General features: G+C 43.6%; 1 protein-coding gene across 2 annotated transcripts in view; it reads left to right on the forward strand.

Annotated features, from left to right (window-relative positions):
• The window catches only part of ctdp1 (CTD (carboxy-terminal domain, RNA polymerase II, polypeptide A) phosphatase, subunit 1), a 285,855-nt gene that overhangs the window by 34,133 nt on the left and 230,439 nt on the right, over positions 1-21,283 (forward strand). For both annotated transcript variants that reach the window (XM_067981952.1, XM_067981951.1), the window contains exons 4-6: positions 3,441-3,569; positions 8,745-8,895; positions 19,572-19,662. In XM_067981952.1, the coding sequence (XP_067838053.1) occupies positions 3,441-3,569; positions 8,745-8,895; positions 19,572-19,662 (371 nt within the window). The remainder of the gene's footprint in view (positions 1-3,440; positions 3,570-8,744; positions 8,896-19,571; positions 19,663-21,283) is intronic.

Here is a 21,283-nt window from a genome sequence, read left to right on the forward strand (position 1 = left end):
TGATGGTGCTGTGTCTTGTTTGTTGGGCAGTGTTCTAGTTGATACTTGTACATTCTTGCTTTTGTCATTTTCCCTCAATATAATTCATGTCCATGCTTGTATTTCCTTCTATCCTTTCTAAAAAGTAATTCTAGAATTTGTATTCATTCCTCTGCATTGTTTCAAGTCAGTGTCTTTTTTTGTATCTTTCTTTGTATCCTTTTTTGTGTGCATGACAGAGTCATTCTTTTTAGTTTACTTTTCTATTGCCTTGGTCAGACCCCATCTGGAGTCGTGCGTTCAGTTCTGGGCACTGCACCTCAGGAAGGATATATTGGCCTTGGAGGGGGTGCAGTGCAGATTCACCAGAATGATTCTGGGGCTAAAAGGGTTAAATTATGAGGGCGATTTGTATAAGTTGGATTGTACTCCCTTGAGTTTAGAAGTTTGGGGGTGATCTAATTGAGGTGTTTAAGATAATAAAAGAATTTGATAGGGTAGATACAGATAAACTATTTCCTCTGGTGGGGGAGTCCAGAACAAGGGGGCATAACCTTAAAATTAGAACTAGGCTGTTCAGGGGTGATGTCAGGAAGCTTTTTTCATGCAAAGGGGAGTGGAAATCTAGAATTCTCACTCCCAAAAGGCCATGGATGCTTGGTGAATTGAAATTTTCATGACGGAGATCGATGGATTTTTATTCGGTAAGGGTATCGAGGGATATGGATCACAGGCGGACAATGGAGTTGAGATGCAGATCAGTCATGATCTAATTGAACGGCGAAATAGGCTTGAGGAACTGAATGGCCTACTGCCTATTCCTGTTTCCATGTTCTTATTTTTTTTAGTTTCATTTATATTTTGCCCTGTTGGTCCCCTTTCATATTTCATTGTTAGCAAGAAACCAGAAGTGGATGTGTTTTTGTGTAACTGGTCAGTAATAGTTTATCTATTTCATTGGTTTCTATTACTGCAGTAACCTATTGTTACATCAATGATAAGGAGGGGAGTTAATTTCACAGGGAAAACAGCCAGGATTGTTTTTTTATTATTCATTCATGGGATGTGGGCGTCGCTGGCGAGGCCGGCATTTATTGCCCATCCCTAATTGCCCTTGAGAAGGTGGTGGTGAGCCGCCTTCTTGAACCGCTACAGTCCGTGTGGTGAAGGTTCTCCACAGTGCTGTTAGGAAGGGAGTTCCAGGATTTTGACCCAGCGACGATGAAGGAACGGCGATATATTTCCAAGTCGGGATGGTGTGTGACTTGGAGGGGAATGTGCAGGTGGTGTTGTTCCATGTGCCTGCTGCCCTTGTCCTTCTAGGTGGTAGAGGATGCGGGTTTGGGAGGTGCTGTGGAAGAAGCCTTGACAAGTTGCTGCAGTGCATCCTGTGGATGGTATACACTGCAGCTATGGTGTGCCAGTGGTGAAGGGAGTGAATGTTTAGGGTGGTGGATGGGGTGCCAATCAAGCGGGCTGCTTTGTCCTGGATGGTGTCGAGCTTCTTGAGTGTTGTTGGAGCTGCACTCATCCAAGCAAGTGGGGAGTATTCCATCACACTCCTGACTTGTGCCTTGTAGATGGTGGGAAGGCTTTGGGGAGTCACTCGCCGCAGAATACCAGCCTCTGACCTGCTCTTGTAGCCACAGTATTTATATGGCTGGTCCAGTTAAGTTTCTGGTCAATGGTGACCCCCAGGATGTTGATGGTGGGGGATTCGGCGATGTTAATGCTGTTGAATGTCAAGGGGAGGTGGTTAGACTCTCTCTTGTTGGAGATGGTCATTGCCTGGCACTTGTCTGGCACGAATGTTACTTGCCACTTATGAGCCCAAACCTGGATGTTGTCCAGGTCTTGCTGCATGCGGGCACGGACAGCTTCATTATTTGAGGGGTTGCGAATGGAACTGAACACTGCAATCATCAGCGAACATCCCCATTTCTGACCTTATGATGGAGGGAAGGTCATTGATGAAGCAGCTGAAGATGGTTGGGCCGAGGACACTGCCCTGAGGAACTCCTGCATCAATGCCCTGGGGTTGAGATGATTGGCCTCCAACAACCACTACCATCTTCATTTGTGCTAGGTACGACTCCAGCCACTGGAGAGTTTTCCCCCTGATTCCCATTGACTTCAATTTTACTAGGGCTCCTTGGTGCCACACTCGGTCAAATGCTGCCTTGATGTCAAGGGCAGTCACTCTCACCTCACCTCTGGAATTCAGCACTTTTGTCCATGTTTGGACCAAGGCTGTAATGAGGTCTGGAGCCGAGTGATCCTGGCAGAACCCAAACTGAGCCTCGGTGAGCAGGTTATTGGTGAGTAAGTGCCGCTTGATAACACTGTCGACGACACCTTCCATCACTTTGCTGATGATTGAGAGTAGACTAATGGGGCGGTAATTGGCCGGATTGGATTTGTCCTGCTTTTTGTGGACAGGACATACCTGGGCAATTTTCCACATTGTCGGGTAGATGCCAGTGTTGTAGCTGTACTGGAACAGCTTGGCTAGAGGTGCAGCTAGTTCTGGAGCACAAGTCTTCAGCACTACAGCTGGGATGTTGTCAGGGCCCATAGCCTTTGCTGTATCCAGTGCACTCGGCCTTTTCTTGAGATCAGGTGGAGTGAATCGAATTGGCTGAGGACTGGCTTCCGTGATGGTGGGGATGTCGGGAGGAGGCCGAGATGGATAATCCACTCGGCACTTCTGGCTGATGATGGTTGCAAATGCTTCAGCCTTGTCTTTTGCACTCACATGCTGGACTCCGCCACAATCACATGCACAGCTCCTGGTGAGTCCATGTCACCTTTCTGATTGAAGCAGGAAAAATAGAACTGATGGGCAGTGGCATAAGAATGGGAAAAAGTGGGTTCAAAGTGTTAATGATACTAGAACTAAGAGGGTACAACTATCTGGGAAGACTGAACATGCTGAGGCTCTTCTTTAGAAAGAGAAGACGGAGCGGTGACCTGATAGAGGCCTTCAAAATTATGAAGGGTTTGATAGGGTAGATGTGGAGAAGATGTTTCCACGTGTGGGGAGACCAAAACTAGGGGCCATAAATATAAGATAAGTCACTAATAAATCCAATAGGGAATTCAGGAGAAACCTCTTTACCCAGAGAGTGGTTCGACTGTGGAACTCACTCCCACAAGGAGGAGGAGGCAAATAGCATTGATGCATTTAAGGGGAAGCTCGATAAACACGTGAAGGAGAAAGGGTTGGAAGGATATGTTGATAGGGTTAGATGAAGTAAGGTGGGAGGAGGCTCGTGTGGAGTGTAAACACCAGCATGGACATGTTGGGCCAAATGGCCTGTTTCTGTGCTGTAAAATTCTGTGTCATTCTATGTACTGGTTATATTAATGGTGATAGATATGGATAGATACATTTATTAAAAAAAATGTGCTTATTCTCTCTTTTTTTTTGTCTCTTTCACCCCCATCCCCCCACCACACAGCAAGCTGAACAGTTGGGCCGAGAGGATCAGCAGTGGTTACACAAAAACCGAAAATTAGTATTGATGGTGGACCTGGACCAGACTTTAATCCATACTACAGAGCAGCAGTGTCAAAAGATGTCCAATAAGGTGAGGTCTTAATAATAATAATTTGTTGAAAAATGGAGTTAAATGGTAAATTTATTTCTTGCTCTGGAGGTGGCAATGTGACCTCTTAACCTGTTACAACGAACAGCTAAAACACGTCCCCTTTTCTCTGACCAACAGTAAGCAAAGCTATGAGAGATTCACTAATAAATATATATATATTTATATTTTTATATCTATCTTTTTCTTGGTCTGCTATCTCTTGTTGATAATGGTGGTATTTTAATTTAACAGCCAGGACATGTTTTAAAAGCTGTTGTCACTACCTTACAGGCACAGGAATAACTTTGAAATCACAAGTTTAAGGGAGACAATCAGATGTTCAGTAAACGTAAAATCGAACAAAGGGGAGTGATAATAAGGCTGTGATCTAGACGATACGTTTAGAAAAGGTGGCAGATCTTCTTGGATTGCCTGGGTGTAGTAACTCCATTATCTCTCTGACACTACCGAGTTTCACAAGGGTGATTGCCATTTTTTAAAACTATCTTTACTTCTTACCCCCCCTCCAACCCCCGCCTCATTCTTTAATCACTTCTTTGAATGTTACCCTTTCCACTCCCTCCCATCCCTTTTTGATTCTTGAGTTTTTCATACTTGCTGTACTCTCTGCCCCATCACAGTTTGAAGTATAAGGAGGCTGTTGCTGTTGAAAGGTGCTGTACAGAGAGGTCACCCAGTTGTTACAGGCTCGAACCCATTAATCAGTGGGTGGAAACCCTGACTCAGCTGCATTCCCATTTTCACAGCTTTATACCGTGAAGCTGTGTCTGGGATGCCACTGGTCGGCTAAAGCTGAAATTGTGTGATGAGTGTTAGCCCCCTCGTTACCGTAGTGAGAGCTGCTTATCCTTCCATTGCGTTCCTTCTCTCCATTGACATCATTAACACAATGGAACTAACAACCTACGTCTCAGACAGCCTAAATCATACTTCCCCCTGTCTGTTGCCTCCTCCCCCTCTTGCTATATGCTGCACTTCTGCCATACTAATGGCATCTCCAGTAATCCTGCCTTCAATTATTGTTTCTCGCAGTATCCCTGGTAATTCAGCTAATCTAGATTTATTTTTTCCCCCTTGCTTCCAGTCCTAACTCTTGCACTCTTTTTTTTAATTTCCTCACCATTGAGTTTTTCTGATCACTGTCTTATATTTCCCTCTAGCATAATACCATGCAACAAATTACATTAAGTTTCAACACTTTCTGACTTTTCTCCCTTTTGCACTTTAAACTTTGACTTTTGACCGAAAGGAGGTATATGTGTTTATCTTCATTTTGAATTCCCTACTGCTCCCTCAAATTGCCTGATTTTAAACTCCTGTGGCTAAAAATAACTTGCTCGTCTTGCTAAATTGATCTGTTATCTCTTCTCACTCGTAACTTTTATAACTCTGAAACTTTCAATCAACCTAAAATCAAAATGATCAACTCTTAACTTCACTGCTGAAGTTATCACTCTTTGTATCTTCAGTCTTGGAACTACCAGCAGTGGCTCTGCTTCTGTTTTACTGACCAGGCTGGTACGATATCCTGAATGACCCCTCAATCAGTCTGCCAGTATGGTATTACCGACATGGCCTACTAATTCAGCTAATCGGGACTCTTAGCTTGCTTTCAGTCCTAACTCTTGCAGGTGAGAGTGACTGCCCTTGACATCAAGGCAGCATTTGACCGAGTGTGGCACCAAGGAGCCCTAGTAAAATTGAAGTTAGTGGGAATCAGGGGAAAAACTCTCCAGTGGCTGGAGTCGTACTTACACAAAGGAAGATGGTAGTGGTTGTTGCAGGCCAATCATCTCAGCCCCAGGATATTGCTGCAGGAGTTCCTCAGGGCAGTGTCCTCGGCCCAACCATCTTCAGCAGCTTCATCAATGACCTTCCCTCCATCATAAGGTCAGAAATGGGGATGTTTGCTGACAATTGCACAGTGTTCAGTTCCATTCGCAACCCCTCACATAATGAAGCAGTCTGAGCCCGCATGCAGCAAGACCTGGACAACATCCAGGCTTGGGCTGATAAGTGGCAAGTAACATTCGCGCCAGACAAGTGCCAGGCAATGACCATCTCCAAAAAGAGAGAGTCTAACCACCTCCCCTCGACATTCAACAGCATTACCATCGCCGAATCCCCCACCATCAACATCCTGGGGGTCACCATTGACCAGAAACTTATTTGGACCAGCCATATAAATACTGTGGCTACAAGAGCAGGTCAGAGGCTGGGTATTCTGTGGCGAATGACTCACCTCCTGATTCCCCAAAGCCTTTCCACCATCTACAAGGCACAAGTCAGGAGTGTGATGGAATACTCCCCACTTGCTTGGATGAGTGCAGCTGCAGCAACACTCAAGAAGCTCGACACCATCCAGGACAAAGCAGCCCGCTTGATTGGCACCCCATCCATCACCCTAAACATTCACTCCGCTTCACCACCGGCGCACAGTGGCTGCAGTGTGTACCATCCACAGGATGCACTGCAGCAACTCGCCAAGGCTTCTTCGACAACACCTCTCAAACCTGCGACCTCTACCACCGAGAAGGACAAGAGCAGCAGGCACATGGGAACAACACCACCTGCACGTTCCCCTCCAAGTCACACACCATCCCGACTTGGAAGTATATTGCCGTTCCTTCATCGTCACTGGGTCATAATCCTGGAACTCCCTTCCTAACAGCACTGTGGGAGAACCTTCACCACACGGACTGCAGCGGTTCAAGGTGGCGGCTCACCGCCACCTTCTCAAGGGCAATTAGGGATGGGCAATAAATGCCAGCCTCGCCAGCGACGCCCACATCCCATGAAAGAAAGAAAAAATCTCTTGCACTGCTTTTATTTGAACACCACTGTGCTTCTCAGACCACTCTCTCATTTTTTTGCTCTTGCATAATGCCATATGACAGTTCACATTCTGTCACCCAATCCTGTCTTGTTTGGCGATATAAGCCAGCTGAATGGAATGGTTGTCACTGCAGCTTTTCCCCGATGCAGTTGCTGCTTTTTATTCTTCTGCCTGTGCCAGTGAATGAACTGATATTTTAGATGGCTCGGAATGCTGCTTATCCAATTCTTTCTCCTTATGTCGGATTTACTCTTAGTAAAAGAGCTTAGTTCAAACGTACTTGCTGGTCTGCAGTGCCTCATAAATGTCTGCCTGTCACACCTGGCATTTTGATCAGGCTGAACCGTGTCCCGACAGCTTTATAACACTGCCTGTAATCTCCTTGTAAATCCACTGTTGAAGCTGTTAAGCATAACTTTATGGAAAAGATGGATCAACAGTTCTTGTCCTGCCCAGTATCTCCCCCCACCCCCTACCCTCAGCAGCTGCTCCTGGACATCTGCTGAAGCTATCCTTTGTGCCTTCTGTGAATTCTCTCGTCTTTCTATCCATTTTTCTGTCCTGATGATACAATCACTTGCTTTGCGAAAGAGAAAGTGACCTTTTTAAATCACATGTCTCTTCCAACTCTAATATGTATGATCTTAGTAAAGAACTTTTCTCCATTAATCCACTCTGTTCTACCATTTTAACAGATATAATTTTTTATCTCCCTGCCTCTTGCTCTGATGGCATCTGGCCCAATGTCCTCAAGATGTTTGCCTTTGAACTTTCCTTTGACTTTACTTCAGTTTTTCTTATTCCCTATACCTTCCTTCCTTGGAAATTTGCTTGTCTTTGCCCTCTCGGTGAGGGGTGATTCATCTTGCCCAAAAACCACTCTCTCATCCTTACTTTGGTAATTTTGAAGTTATGGAATTTATTGTTAATTCTCAAATTATCCAACCCCTTCAAAGTTTTGACCTAACCCTTAATTGCGAAAATGGTTTACAGTCTGGTTGTTCCACTGGTGACCTCGTTGCTTGTATTATGCATCCCCTTAACTCTGCTGTCAAACACTTTGAGTTATTTGTCATTGCCATAGATATTTTTAAAATATGTTATCAATTTAGCATCATGCACTTCTAAGCAAGTTACCAAAATGGCATTTGCACTTAAGGTAGGTTCATAGCTAACGAGTTCATGGCTAACTAGTCTTCTTGTAAATTGCAGACTCTGTGCTGAAGTTGCTGGTTAATCCTCTAGCTCTTTTTCCATTTAACCCAGACTTCTGTCCTCCTTCCCACTCTGTTCCTTCTTACCTATTACCTGTACCACTCATGACCTAACCATATCCATTCTTTTGCTGATAATTCAACAATGCATTCATTAACTTCTTTGGATTGCGTGCTTTCTGTGCATCTGACCTCCATACCCCTCAGTCTAATCACCTGTATCTTGATTCCCTCCTCCTATGGTGCACTGAATGTCTTTCAATTCTTTAATGACCGAGACAGTGACCATCTTTTACATTTGATCCCTCCAATCGTTGTTGTTCATCTGTCGACATTCTTGACCTGCTTGTTTCTTCTAACCTTGAATGGAAGTTCTCCATATCTATATATTCATGTGTGGGAGCCTCTTCTGTACTTCTCTCGCCCTCATAGACAGGATACAAGATAATACTTGTTTCTTGTGATTTCTTGCCTGTCTCTCGTCTCCAACCTATCTATTGTTGCCACCTTTTTGTTTTTAAAACGTATATTGCAATGATCTTGTACCTGCTGAGATCTCGACACACTGTACTATGTGCTCTTCCTTCTTCCTCTGTTGAAATCAAGACCCATTGCACTGTCACCTACTCTAACTCCTCTTTCTCAGAACCTCAAAACTGTAGAAGTCCTACCTCCCTCGGTTTTTCCTTTTGCCTGCAATCTACAAACTTCTGAACCCCAAGCTCAGCATCCCCTAATACTGCATCTGTATTTTCCATCTTCTCTTCCCTTTACTCTTTTCAACTTCGGTGCCTTGCACTTTTGGTCTTGGGCCTTCACCTTGGTCTCAGTTTTTTTTTAAAAATCAGGTATAAACCTCTTCAGCTGTGCTGTCGTGAATGTGACGTCATCGGAATCTCTTAATGAGCGTTACAACCTTTGCGTACTGTACGTTATTGTAGGTCGGACAGTATGGCTGGTAAAAAATCAGTTTCATGGTTTAAGTGATCAGCAATTTACTGGCCATAACTTTTATGTATAATCTGAAAATAAATGGTGGTCTTGTCAGTTTTTGGAATTTAATCGTGCAGTTTTTTAGTGTGTCTTTTTTTAAATCACCTGCAGGGAATATTCCATTTCCAACTGGGGCGGGGAGAGCCAATGCTGCACACTCGACTACGACCTCACTGTAAAGAGTTCCTCGAAAAAATTGCGAAACTCTACGAGCTACATGTGTTCACCTTTGGCAGCAGACTTTATGCACACACAATTGCAGGTACGCAGCGTAAAGTTGGCAGTGGATCGTTAATTAATTCAAAAATTAGGGATGCGATATTAAAGTTAGTTATGAAGGAAACGGACTTATTATTGCTTTGCGGCTGCACCGTAAATCATTCCAGGGATTTGTGTTTCATAAAGCCTGTGTATGTACGTATAGAATAGTTGATTGAATGGGGCAGGAGTCCACAGAGGGAATGCCATCTTTCTGCCCTGGAGCGTGGATACCAAAAAAATTTTGTTTGTGGTGGAACGTTATGGCTGTTCACCTTGTTCCTTGAAGAACTTTGGTTCTCTTTTAAGGGCTATTGAGAACCATCTTGTCATCTGTGACTGTTCTCTTAACTAGAGGGTGCACTGCATCTGGTGTAAGTGTGGTATCAAGACTGTATATCCTTAGGAAGTGGACCTTAATTTTCTAGATAGTGCATAAAAAGGAGTCTTCTGTTTTGGTAGCAGGGAGCTTTTCAGTCATCGTCTTGCCATTTAATTTTTTTTGTTTTCCTGTCTAGCAATTCAGAACTTATTGCGAATGTAGTGGGACAGGGTTGGCCAAGGTATGGCCGGAATCCAGCAAGCAAGCTTCTATGACCTAGCCCTGGTTCCTTTCCTCTTTGAGCTTGAGCGCAGTGCTACTTGTAACATGCCTAGGAACGATGGGAGGTTGCTATGGATGGCTGAGTTTGTGCCCCTTTTCATATTGGATAATCCGGAATTTGTAATGGTCTATTCTGACATGTGTGCCAAGGTCTGCCACCTACTGCAGGCCCACAGATAATGCAGGGATGCAAATGCACTGGGGTGGGTTCTGTTCTTTTTCAATCAGCGGTGACAAAGATGGATTAGCCCTGTCCTTGCGCCCATACCTCTGCCTCGGAAGCTTTTCTTCCATTGTTTGGAGTCCACAGATATTGTGCAAATATGTTGATCAGAGTAAGTGTTGCAAGCATGATGCTGCCCTGGTTCTGGATTGTTGGTAGCCTCCTAATATATGGTTGACTCTATGTACACTAGGCTGGATGGGCAGACTTAAGCTTTGTACAGTCTGAGGAAAGTTCTGGAGCTGACTGCGTGCCTCTTTCCACAGAGGACATGCAATAGGCCCAGCGTGATTTTGTCAACGTGCCATATTCCTCTGGAGAGTTATGCTCAGGAACTTCTCTCCGCTGATCTTGATTAGTTTTGACAGTAGCCTTCGTTCTTTTCCTTGTGCTAATTTCTTTTGGAGAATAGCATGCACTGTGATTTTTTTTTCTGGAGTTCTGCAGAATTTGCCACTGGCAATTGCATTGCTTCAGGTCATCCAGAAATCTCTGGAGCCTTTCTGATGCTATTTTTGAGTTTGTGGAGGATATCCAAATGACAATGTCATCCGCAAACTGTGACCAAGTTCCAGTCCTTTGTTCAGATGTTGGAATATCATTGGCATAAATGAGGAACAGATGTGGGCTGCAAATTGAGCCCTGGGGAACTGCTGCCATTGAGACTAACCCGATGGTGATTGCTACGCCCACTCTGACACTAATGGTGCATCTGCCAGCAAATTTGATTTCCTTTGAACCAGCTTACTAGGAATGTAAAGCTGGGAAATGCCGTGTTGCAGTCCATTGTGACAAACCTTGTCAAAAGGCTTTACCTCGTCCAGGAACACCATCAAATGTTCACTCCTTCTTGTTGAAGGCTCGGAGGATGTGCTCTGTGGACGTAGCAAGATGTCTTCTTTTTCCTCTCCTGAACCCTGCTTAGCCTGAATTGAAGAAGTCAATGTCCTTGAGGTGATGTTAGAGGCAATACGTGATTCCACTCTCTGGCAGCTTTCCCAGCCAGCTCAACAGGGTAATAGGTCAGTAATTGCTGGGGTCACTGGAGTCTTGGCCTGGTTTGTTGAGCTGTGTGACCAGAGCTGATTTCCAACTTGGGGAAGTAGCCTAGCACAAATTACTTGGTGAAGGCCAAGGCTGTTATGGCCATTGTTTCGTCAGGAGCCTCACTGAACATGTGTTCTGTGATGCCATCCTCTCCTGGGGTCTTCTCTTTCATGCTCCTTAGTTAAGCAGCAGTAATGGGCTAGGCCAATGCAGTTGAATTGCTCTTTGGTGCATTATCTGCAGGTGCTGTGCTAAAGAGGTTGGAACAGTTCTGGTTGAGTGTGGATTTAATGTCCACTTTGTTTTCTCATCTGTTATCAAATTCCTTATGTTTTGATTTGGTGTGGAGAGTGGCAAGGTGTTCTTTCATAAAACTCTGTTTCCTCTGAGTCTGTCTGTGCATGTAGACCAGGGAATACAGCATCGGTATAAGACTGATTTTGAGCCTCAGCTCTTTAAACTTCCCAGTCCTAGAAGATTAGAAAAGGGTGTTTCCTGATGCGTTAAACTTCCCAGGCCTGGAGGACAGAGGGTCAAGTTTTCAAACTTCTAGTGGCAGCAGAAGGGGAAGTAGTGGCAGAGTAGAATGCAGTGGAGTAGATCACAGAAAGCAAGCAAAGTTAGAGAACAGTTAATGGACTAACCCAGACGAGAAAAGTGGATAAAGCAGACAGCAGTGGATCCGACCAAAACAGGCCAAGAGCAAAAAGGTTCAGGCAGAGGACCAATTTTGCCTGAAGAAGTTTGGATTTCTATGTATAGGAATCTTTTGTGTGTGTGCGGCAGGCATGTATATTTTTGTGTTTGGGGATTTGGATTTTTTTGTGCAGGGAGATGTTTAGATTTTTTTGTGTATGAGCATCCTGCGTGTGTCTGTCTCATTAGTTGTGGCCTCTGTTCCAAAAGGCTGGACACCCCTGTTCTAAGACTGTAAGACACAACATTGGATTCCAATTCTTCCTCTTGCTTAGAACTGATCTTGAAATTGAGGTGTTTGTAGCAGTGACTAGATCTGCACAGGATTGTGCCTTTAATCATGGAGGGAGGGGGGCGGGGGGAATAGATCAATGTAGTAGGGAAAAATACATGGAAGTAACTTAAAACCTGAAATAAGTAGCACTTAGATTTTTGTTGCTTTACAGGTGTTTTTATTTGCTTATCGATGAGCATATATTTTTTAAGTTTAATTTGGTTCAGGGGATTCTTAAAAATTGTAATGTTCTAAGTGAACAGTGGGCGGCAGTATCAACCTACAGATCAGTAATCTGCCAGCAGTTACAGTGAACAAACTATCCCAGTAAAGACCACATTCATTGTCTTTCTTGAGGAGTTTGTATGCTGTGTTTTTTAAACAACAACTTGCATTTATATAATGCCTTTAATGTAGTAAAATGCCCAAGGCGCTTCACAGGAGTGTTATCAAACAAAATTTGACACCGAGCCACGTAAGGCAATATTAGGACAGGTGTCCAAAAGTTTGGCCAAAGAGGTAGGTTTGAAGGAGCGTCTTAAAGGAGGAAAGAGAAGCCGCGAGGCGGAGAGGTTTTAGGGAGGGAATTCCAGGCAGCTGAAGGTATGGCCGCCAATGTTGGAGCGATGAAAATCGGGGATGCGCAAGAGGCCAGAATTGGAGGAACGCAGAGAGCTCGGCGGGTTGTAGGGCTGGAGGAGGTTATAGAGATAGGGAGGGGCGAGACCATGGAGCGAAATTGAAAACAAAAACGAGAATTTAAATTTGAGTGGTTGCTGGACAAGGAGCCAATGTAGGTCAGTGAGGGTAGGGGTGATTGGTGAACGGGACATGGTGCGAGTTAGGATATGGGCAGCAGAGTTTTGGATGAGCTCAAGATTATAGGGAGTAGAAGATGGGAGGTTGGCCAGGAGAGCATTGGAATAGTTGAGCCTAGAGGTACCAAAGGCAAACATCAGCATTGGCAAGGGTTCTTGCAATACCTCGTGCATGGCAGTGGTATTGAACTTCCGTTCAATTTTGTGGCGTAACTGGACATGGAACGTGGTTAGAATTTGAAGATCTTGATATTTAAGGCAATGCAAATGACATCAACTGCCAAAAAGTTAAGTAATTGTAAATATACAAAGTAGAAACACATTAGCTAACAAACGTCTGAGTTTTTGCCTTTTTAAAGAATTGGATCAAAGCACACAGCTCACAATGTCTTTTAATGTCAGTACATTGAAATTATACTGCACCACTTGTGTGCTTCCTAGTGGCTGATTATTACCCACTTTTCTATTTAATCAGGAATATTTTTCACCTGTTTTATTCTTTGGGTCTAAACAAGCTGCTCAGTTGCCATGACAGTCTAACTAAACAGAGTCCTCTGACCAGTGGAATGAGAAGCCTTCGCTGTGATTAGCAACATGAGGAAGGAAATTACTTCACCACTCGACATTAGTTTCTCCAGTAAAGTGGAGAGTGGAAATAATGGGACAATGAAGAAACAGCAGTAATGTAGTTCAGAAGGAAAGAAAGAAAAAAAAGTTGCTTTTATAAGTCCTCAAAGTGCTTCACAGTCAACGAATTACTTTTGAAGTGTAATCACTATTATAGGTAACCATGGCAGCCAACCTGGGCAGAGCAAGGTCGCACAAATAACAGATGAGATAAATAACCAGTCAATCTGTTATTGGTCATGCCGATTTGTGGGATGAATGTTGGCAAGGACACCTGGAGAATTCCCTGCTTTTATTTGAATAGTGTCACGGGATCTTTTACATCCACCTAAATAGGCAGATTGGGCTTTGGTTTAACATCTCATTCCAAAAGACAACCCCTCCGACAATACAGCACTCCCTCAGTACTGTGCTGAAGTGTCAAACTGGATGATATGCTCAAGTCCTGGAGTCGCCTTAAGCGCATGACTCGGAGGCAAGAATTGTCCCGTTGTTCAAAGCTGACCACCGGCTCAGTAGTAGCGCACCCGCCTTTTTGAGTTTACAAAACATTGTCTCCTTGAATTAGCTAATCTCGGTGGTGGTGGTGGTGGTGCTACAATTGGCCTTGGGTGGCCCAAGGCTGTGGAGGTGAAAGAGTACATGTGTGGAGGTGAAAGAGTACATGTGTGGAGGTGAAAGAGTACATGTGTGGAGGTGAAAGAGTACATGTGTGGAGGTGAAAGAGTACATGTGTGGAGGTTGGGTGAGGTCCGGATCAGCTGTGATAGCTCCCTCCATCGCAAATTAGTTGAACCGACTGCCGACACTCGCTGTCCAGGCTCACAGTTGAGGAGTGACTACTTGGGAAAGATACTGGAGGCTGCAGCACCTGCGAAATGTCACCCAGGAAAGAGTCTGTTCCTTTTGGGATGCGGGTAAAGAGCAGCAAATTTGGAAGATAGTTTCCGATCGATCAGGAAAGTGCCAAGTCCGGTTTCCCATCAGAGTTTAATTAGCTGATCTAAGGCAGAGCAACATTAGGAGTACTGTAGTTGGCCTCAGTGCCCCTAGGGTGGAGGGGTGGGGGATGAAATCGTCCAGGTTTCCTACTCCTGATTGCTATTTGACCCCTGAAGGAAGTGTGGCTATTTGAATATCTGGTGGTCAATTTAATACAGGGGTTTTTTTTGTTTGTTTGTTGGTAAAACCAGTGCTTGGAGACTAGGTCATCTTCTGCAAGTAGGTTCTTTCCCTAATAAGTGAGTTGTCTAATTCTTAACTGCACATAATCTCAGCTAGTTCCAGTGTGAAATGTATAAGGCAAAGCAATTTATAAACGTCATCAATCAACCAGGTACTTAGAGTTTTAAACTGCAGCCATCTATTCTAGTTTACCACCCTCCTTGCCTTGCACCATCATCCTTTTTGTCATTTAATCACTCCTGCCCTCCACCCTATCACAGACCTTCCTTTTGTTCTTTCCTCTCCTCCACCCCCACCTTTCCCTGGCTCTGTACTTGCTTAAAAATTGTTAAACCGTCAACAACTTCCAGTTCTGACGAAAGGTCATCGACCTGAAATTCTAACTCTGTTTCTTTCTCCACAGATGCTGCCTGACTTGCTGAGTATTTCCAGCATTTTCTGTTTTTATTCCATCTATCCAAGTGTTGCTTTGCAGTGCAATCTAATCATTCTGCTCAAACGTAGAAATCGTGCCTCGAGGCCATTACACAGATGTTAATCACGTCCAGCGTCATTGTTTTGGCTTAAACAGCTGTTGTGAACCTGTATTCCAGTCAGAATCGTACCAGCCGAGCATATATTGCTTTAATCTCCATACTCGCAGACAGCACTGAGTGAGTGATGTAGCAGCCAAGTGGAAGTGCATTCATGTTTTTAGTTAGGGTCGGAGTAATTGGAAAAGGTTTTGTTTGTTTGTACTCAGTCAGATGTAGGAAGAGAGTTTTACCCTGCATGGTGCCATCTGCTACATTGCCTGATCGTAGATATGTTCATGGAACAGCAGTTTAGGAAATTAAACAAATACTGTGCTCCATAAGTGCGTGCCGGAGTGTTTGAACCAGAAGGATACACATGGAGAGAAAGTGAGATAAAAATCCTAATAAAACCAGGGAAAAAAAATGTTCAGTAAATAAGTACATCTCTACTTCTGCATGCTGATCCTACTTGTCTTGTGACTTCTGCACTGGTTTGGCATCTAGAAGTGGGAAGGGTCCTCTTGATAAAAGCCACCGTGACTGGCAAGATTAAGACATTGGAAGGAAGGGTAAAAGCAAAGTGCCCTCCCCCATTGGCTTCTTTGAGGATATTGCGTTCACCATCTGCAGATATGGGTAGTTTGGAGGAGAGAAAACCGCAAGCCCCTTGGTCACAGCTCAGAATTTGCTTTAGAAAATCTAGCTCCTCAGTCACGTTGCTCTATGTAGCTGAGTCTCAAGGTTGCTAGTTTTACTCTTTTAAAATTTATTACTGGAATCCATTTTTCAGAGTCTATGCTGGAAGTGAGAGAGTGCTAATTTTGTTTTAACTAATCATCCCAGTATCAATTTTTAAAAAAAGGAGGGGTTGATTCTCTTTTTGTTCACTAAATTGGATAAGGAGTACCTTGCATTAGACTTTTTTAAGGGTCCAAAAACATTGAAAACCAATGGTGATGAATCAGTGTTCATCGCTAATGAACACTGATTCCTAATATCCTTTGCTGTATCCGGTACACTCAGTCGCTTCTTAATGTCCTGTGGAGTGAAGCAAAATAGCTAGACACTGGAATCTATGATGGTGGGAACCTCGGGAGGAGGCTGGGTTAGATCATCCACTTGTCACTTTTGGCTGATGATGAGTGCAAGAGACAATGCTCAAGTGTTTGCAAACATGTGCTGGCCTCCACCATAGTCAGGATGGGGATGCTCCTGGAGCTACCTCCTCCTGTTAGTTGCCTGGTTGTCCACCACCATTCTCGACTGGATTTGGAAGAGCTACACAGATTTGCTCTGATGCGTTAATTATGGGACTGTTTAGCTCTGTCTATAGTGTGCTGCATTTGCAGTTTTGCATGCAAGTTGCCCTGTGCTGTAGCTTCACTAGGCTTCCAACTCATTCTAAGGTATGTCAGGTGCTGCTCCTGGTATGCCCTTCGACACTCCGCATTGAACCAGGGTTGGTCTCGTGGCTTTATGGAGATCACAGACTGAAGGATGTGCCGGACTATGAGGTTACAGATTGTGGTGTTATACAGTTCTGCAGCTGATGGGTCACACTGTGTCATGAATGCCCAGTTGCTGCTTCTGTCCTTAGTCAGTTACAAGCACGCTGAAACTGCCATACTGCATGATGGAGGATGTCTTCACAAGGACAGTGTGTTGGTCACCTGCCAATGCTATTGCGGACAGACGTGTCAGTACGTGTCACCAACATGTAGGTTGGTGAAGATGAATCAAGTAGGTTACTTCCTTCTGTTGGCTCCCTCACCGCCTGACGAAGAGCCACTCTGGCAGCTATGTCCTTCAGGACTTGGCCAGCTCGGTCACTGTCGGCACTACTGAGCCATTCTTGATGGAGCTTATTGAGGTCCTCCACCCATATTACATTGTGAGCCCTGCTTCCCTCAGCTTCCTCCAAGTGATGTTTAGCATGGAGGAGTCCTGTTTCAATAGTTGAGGGAGTCGATGGGTGGTGATCAGCAGGGGGCGTCCTTGGCCTTGTTTGATCTGAAGCCATGAGACTTCATGGGGTCCGGACTCTATGTTGAAGACTCCCAAGGCCACTTCCATCTGGCTGTATGTCATTGTGCCTATGCTTCTGTTGGGTCTGTGTTGCTGGTGGGTCAGGACCTACCTTGGAATGGTGCTGGAAGAGTCTGGGACGTTGACTGCTAGATATGATTGTCTAAGTTGATCAATGTTGGGCTCTTGCTTGGCTAGCCTGTGAGACAGCTCTCCAAATGTGGGCATCAGTCCCCAGATGTTAGTGAGGAGGACTTTGCTGGGCTGACTGGGTTGAGATTGCCTTTAGTCTTATCCTGGCACAATGCCTGGGTCATTGCCAATAAATCTGTCTTAGTTTCTTTTTTTGCATTGAACTTTGTACCGATTGTTTACAACTGGGTGGCATGCTAGGTCACTTCAGAGGGCATTAAGAGTCAACCACTCAGTATGGGACTGGAGTCACATTTGGCCAGACTGGTTAGGAGTGCCAGGCTCCCTTCCCTGTAGGATGTCAGTGAACCAGTTCGGTTTTTGTGAAAAATTCACAAGCTTTTATGGTTATTTTTCTGATGCTAGCTCACAATGACCAGATTTATTCAATTTAGTTTCAGAACTTGTATGTAAATTGTTCTGTTGTATGGACTCTGGGATGACTGGAGAGGAATCTACTTCAAAATGCCTGCTCTCCAGTACCGATATTTGGGTTTTACTTGGTGTTTTGTTTTCCGCAGTAAAAAGAAAGAACTTGCATTTATACAACCTTTCACAACCTCGGGCCGTCCCAAAGCGCTTTACAACCAATTAATTACTTTTGAAGTATGGTCACTGTTGTAACATGATAATGACCAGATAATCTGTTTTAGTAATGTTGATCAAGGGATAAATATTGGCTGGGACACCAGGAGAGAACTCCCCTGCTCTTCGAGCAAGTGCCATGGGACCTACTGAGCACTCCCTCAGTACTGCACTGAAGTATCAGCCAAGATTATGTGCTCAAATCTCTGGAGTGGGTCTTGAACCACAACCTTCTGACTCAGAGATGAGAGTGCTACCATGGAGCTACGACTGACACTCTATCTGCTTTGCAGCGCAGTTTTATGAGTTCACATTTCAGTTGAAAGGATTTTTTTTGGAAAACAGCAATCTGCTATCCACGGTGTTGAGGAAAACCATGGATAACTGCAATTTGATTGTTCCCCAAAGTATTGTGTGAGTGCAGAGAAAATTGGCTATATTATTGCAGTGATTTCTCTTGCAAAAGTACTCCTTACTGGGTATGTGAAAGATTGTACTAATTTCTTTCTGCAAGGGACCCAATATAAAATCCAACCATATTTGTGATGTGACCCAGTCCCACACACAGTGCAGACTGAAGGATGTCAAAGCATTGTCACAGTTGCCTGAGTGATTTGTCTTCTTTTATTTAGAAGTGCTTTATGTTTTAATGTTCTTCAGGAGAGCATATCCACATTTGGCTTGACTTCGTTATTTTGTCTGTGGGTTTTAATTCATGGCAATTAATAGTTGCAAACTTGCATTGTTGCTGAATTATTAGATTTCTCAAAGTTTGCAATCTTCAGCTTAATTGGAATTTTCAAATTATTAACAGCTAAGCACATTACCATGCTCTATCTGTAATTTAGGCCCCAGTGCCAATCACCCTTCCATTTTTTTTTGAATAATTAATACTTTAATGTCTGTTTCTGTGATTGTATGCAGAATGGCCACATCCAAGGTTGAAACAATTTCAGAATTTAAAAAAAAAGTTTTAAAATGTTTTGTGCTATCAGAATCTTTGTGTTAGAATACCTGTATTTTAACATGCTTTTTTAAAACCTAATTCTGAATCTTCACCTCCATATCTGTGAAGGATCATAAATCTGATTTGTAGGTCTGGAGGTTTTTGATCAGCCGACAGCTACCAGCCATTTATACCTGTAACTCTCAAACTACTGCAGCAGAAATCTTTTTTTTAATATAGTATATTGGTAGCGGTGAGAATTTGCATTCTCTTTCCCATTTTGCTCCCCCTCCCTTCTTGGTGTTTAGCTTTGAGAATTCCAAATACAGATGTTTTCAAAGTTGAATCCAAAATCTAAACCTGTTGCTTGCATTTGTATACAGGAAGTGCAAGTGAATTCCATCATTGATATGGAGAACTAAAGATAGCTTTACTGTAGAGAAATTAATCACCATAGGCATACAAAGTAGTAGATCTACAAATTTGCTGTTGGATTAAGGCCTCATATTGCAGCGAGTGTAGGCATGGAGCCAGTTTCCTGTGTTTGCCTTCTCTTTAACAGTCAGTCCTCTATTTGATATCTGAGGTCAACGCAAGTCTGGCACCCGACGACAGGTATGAAGTGGGGGAGAGCAGGTCACTCTTCTGAGACAATAGTGAAAGCATTTAGACCTGCCCGTGCTACATCTCTGGGATTAAATCTTGATCACCATGGACTAAAAGCTAATGGGGCAAAATTGAGTTATTTGGAAAGTAACGTGAAAGATCTAATTTCCTATTCCTTGATTTGGATCTTGGTCCTAACTCTTGAGCCTTGTTTTATAAATGATTGTTTAGTAGTACTTGAAATTGATCAGTCCTGGTGATTTTTGCTTAATCCATGTTCCCTAAGTTTAATCAACCATCTTGGGTTTTTTTTTAATACATTTTTTTTGAATTGAAGGATTTCTGGATCCAGAAAAGAAACTTTTCTCGCATCGAATTTTATCGAGAGATGAATGTATTGATCCATATTCAAAAACTGGAAATCTACGGTAAGTACTGTAGCAAGTGTTTATAACTCATTCCTGCATTTAATTACAGAGCGAACGGCTTTTAATTTTCAGTATCTGCATCAAATATATCCTGGAAAGCAGCCCAGTTTTCCCTAATTAAAATAGAGCAGGGGCATATCTATTAAATCTCAGGAACTGTTAAAGATGATGATTATTTATAGAGTCTACTTGAAAAATCAACTGTAATTCATTATGGAATACTCTGTGGCTGGTAGATCAAAAAATCATGTCCCAGCTCAATGTTGATTGTAAATATGTTTTCATTCACCAACTTTGAAATTGTGGAAAATTATATTTGTTGAAAAATGCCTCAGTGACACAAATTCAGATTGTGGGGGAGAAATAACTGGTTATTATTTGACCAGTTTTGCATTTGTCCATTTTTTATAGTGTCGTAATGGTTTTTCATGAATTTGACTCCAGTGATTTGCTGGGAGCAGAGAAAGGGTTGGGGATACTGTACTGCGGTACCATTAAGCAGGTTAACTGTAGCTTTTTTAAAAATTCATTCTTGGGATATGGGCATCGCTAGTAAGGCCAACATTTATTGCCCATCCCTAATTGCCCTCGAGAAGGTGGTGGTGAGCTGCCGCCTTGAACCGCTGCAGTCCGTGTGGTGAAGGTTCTCCCACAGTGCTGTTAGCTAAGGGAGTTCCAGGTTATTGACCCAGCAACGATGAAGGAAGGGCGGTACCTGCACAAGTCAGGATGGTGTGTGACTTGGAGGGGAACTTTGAGGTGGTGGTGAGCCCATGCACCTGCTGCCCTTGTCCTCCCAGGTGGTGGAGGTCGCGGGTTTGGGAGGTGCTGTCGAAGAAGCCTTGGCTAGTTGCTGCAGTGCATCTAGTAGATAGCACACACTGTAGCCATGGTACGCTAGTGGTGGAGGGAGTGGCTCTTTATGGTGGTGGATGGGAGTATGCATGCTCCAGCTGAACCTATCCATACAAGGAAGAGATTTTCAGAAGCAGATACGGTTTCTGAAGTTTGGTCACTCAACAATTTCTGCAAATGTTTTGGATTGAAGAAGAATGTTGAAGTGCAGCTGCAGAACAGCTGGTGTGCCTTACATAAGTAGAGGGCCAGGCTCAGTGCTAGTTACTCTTTTGTAGTGTTCTGCTAGTCAGAACCTTGTAGGCTTATAGTACACGCATGTTAGATTCTCCGCAAGATGATGGAACAATCAAGAAAGAAACAAAGAACTTGCATTTATATAGTGCCTTTCACAACCTCAGGATGTCCCAAAATACTTTACAGCCAATCAGAAAGGAATAGGTAGGATTTGGTACCTGTAAGGAGTGTGTAGTACAGGTTGTGGCTTTATCTGAGATTGCAGAACATTGTAAGACTCGAATGCCCCTTGCATGTTTTCATTGTGCTTTTTTTTTTGAGGCTTTCAAACTAGTGTCTCCTGTGGCCTTCATGATGAAACTGGGAGTACAAGGCCACATCTTGGATTTTATCTGGGATGTGTACTCTAGCTTTTGATCTGTGCTAGTGTAGATGAGAGACTCACTTTTTCTTTCTCAAAAATGGAGTGAGGCAAGCATGCCCACAGTCGGTTGCTCATCCTATTTGATGTCTTTGTCAATGATGTAGT

This window comes from Heptranchias perlo, chromosome 3, assembly GCF_035084215.1.
Source record: "Heptranchias perlo isolate sHepPer1 chromosome 3, sHepPer1.hap1, whole genome shotgun sequence".
Classification (NCBI taxonomy): domain Eukaryota; kingdom Metazoa; phylum Chordata; class Chondrichthyes; order Hexanchiformes; family Hexanchidae; genus Heptranchias; species Heptranchias perlo.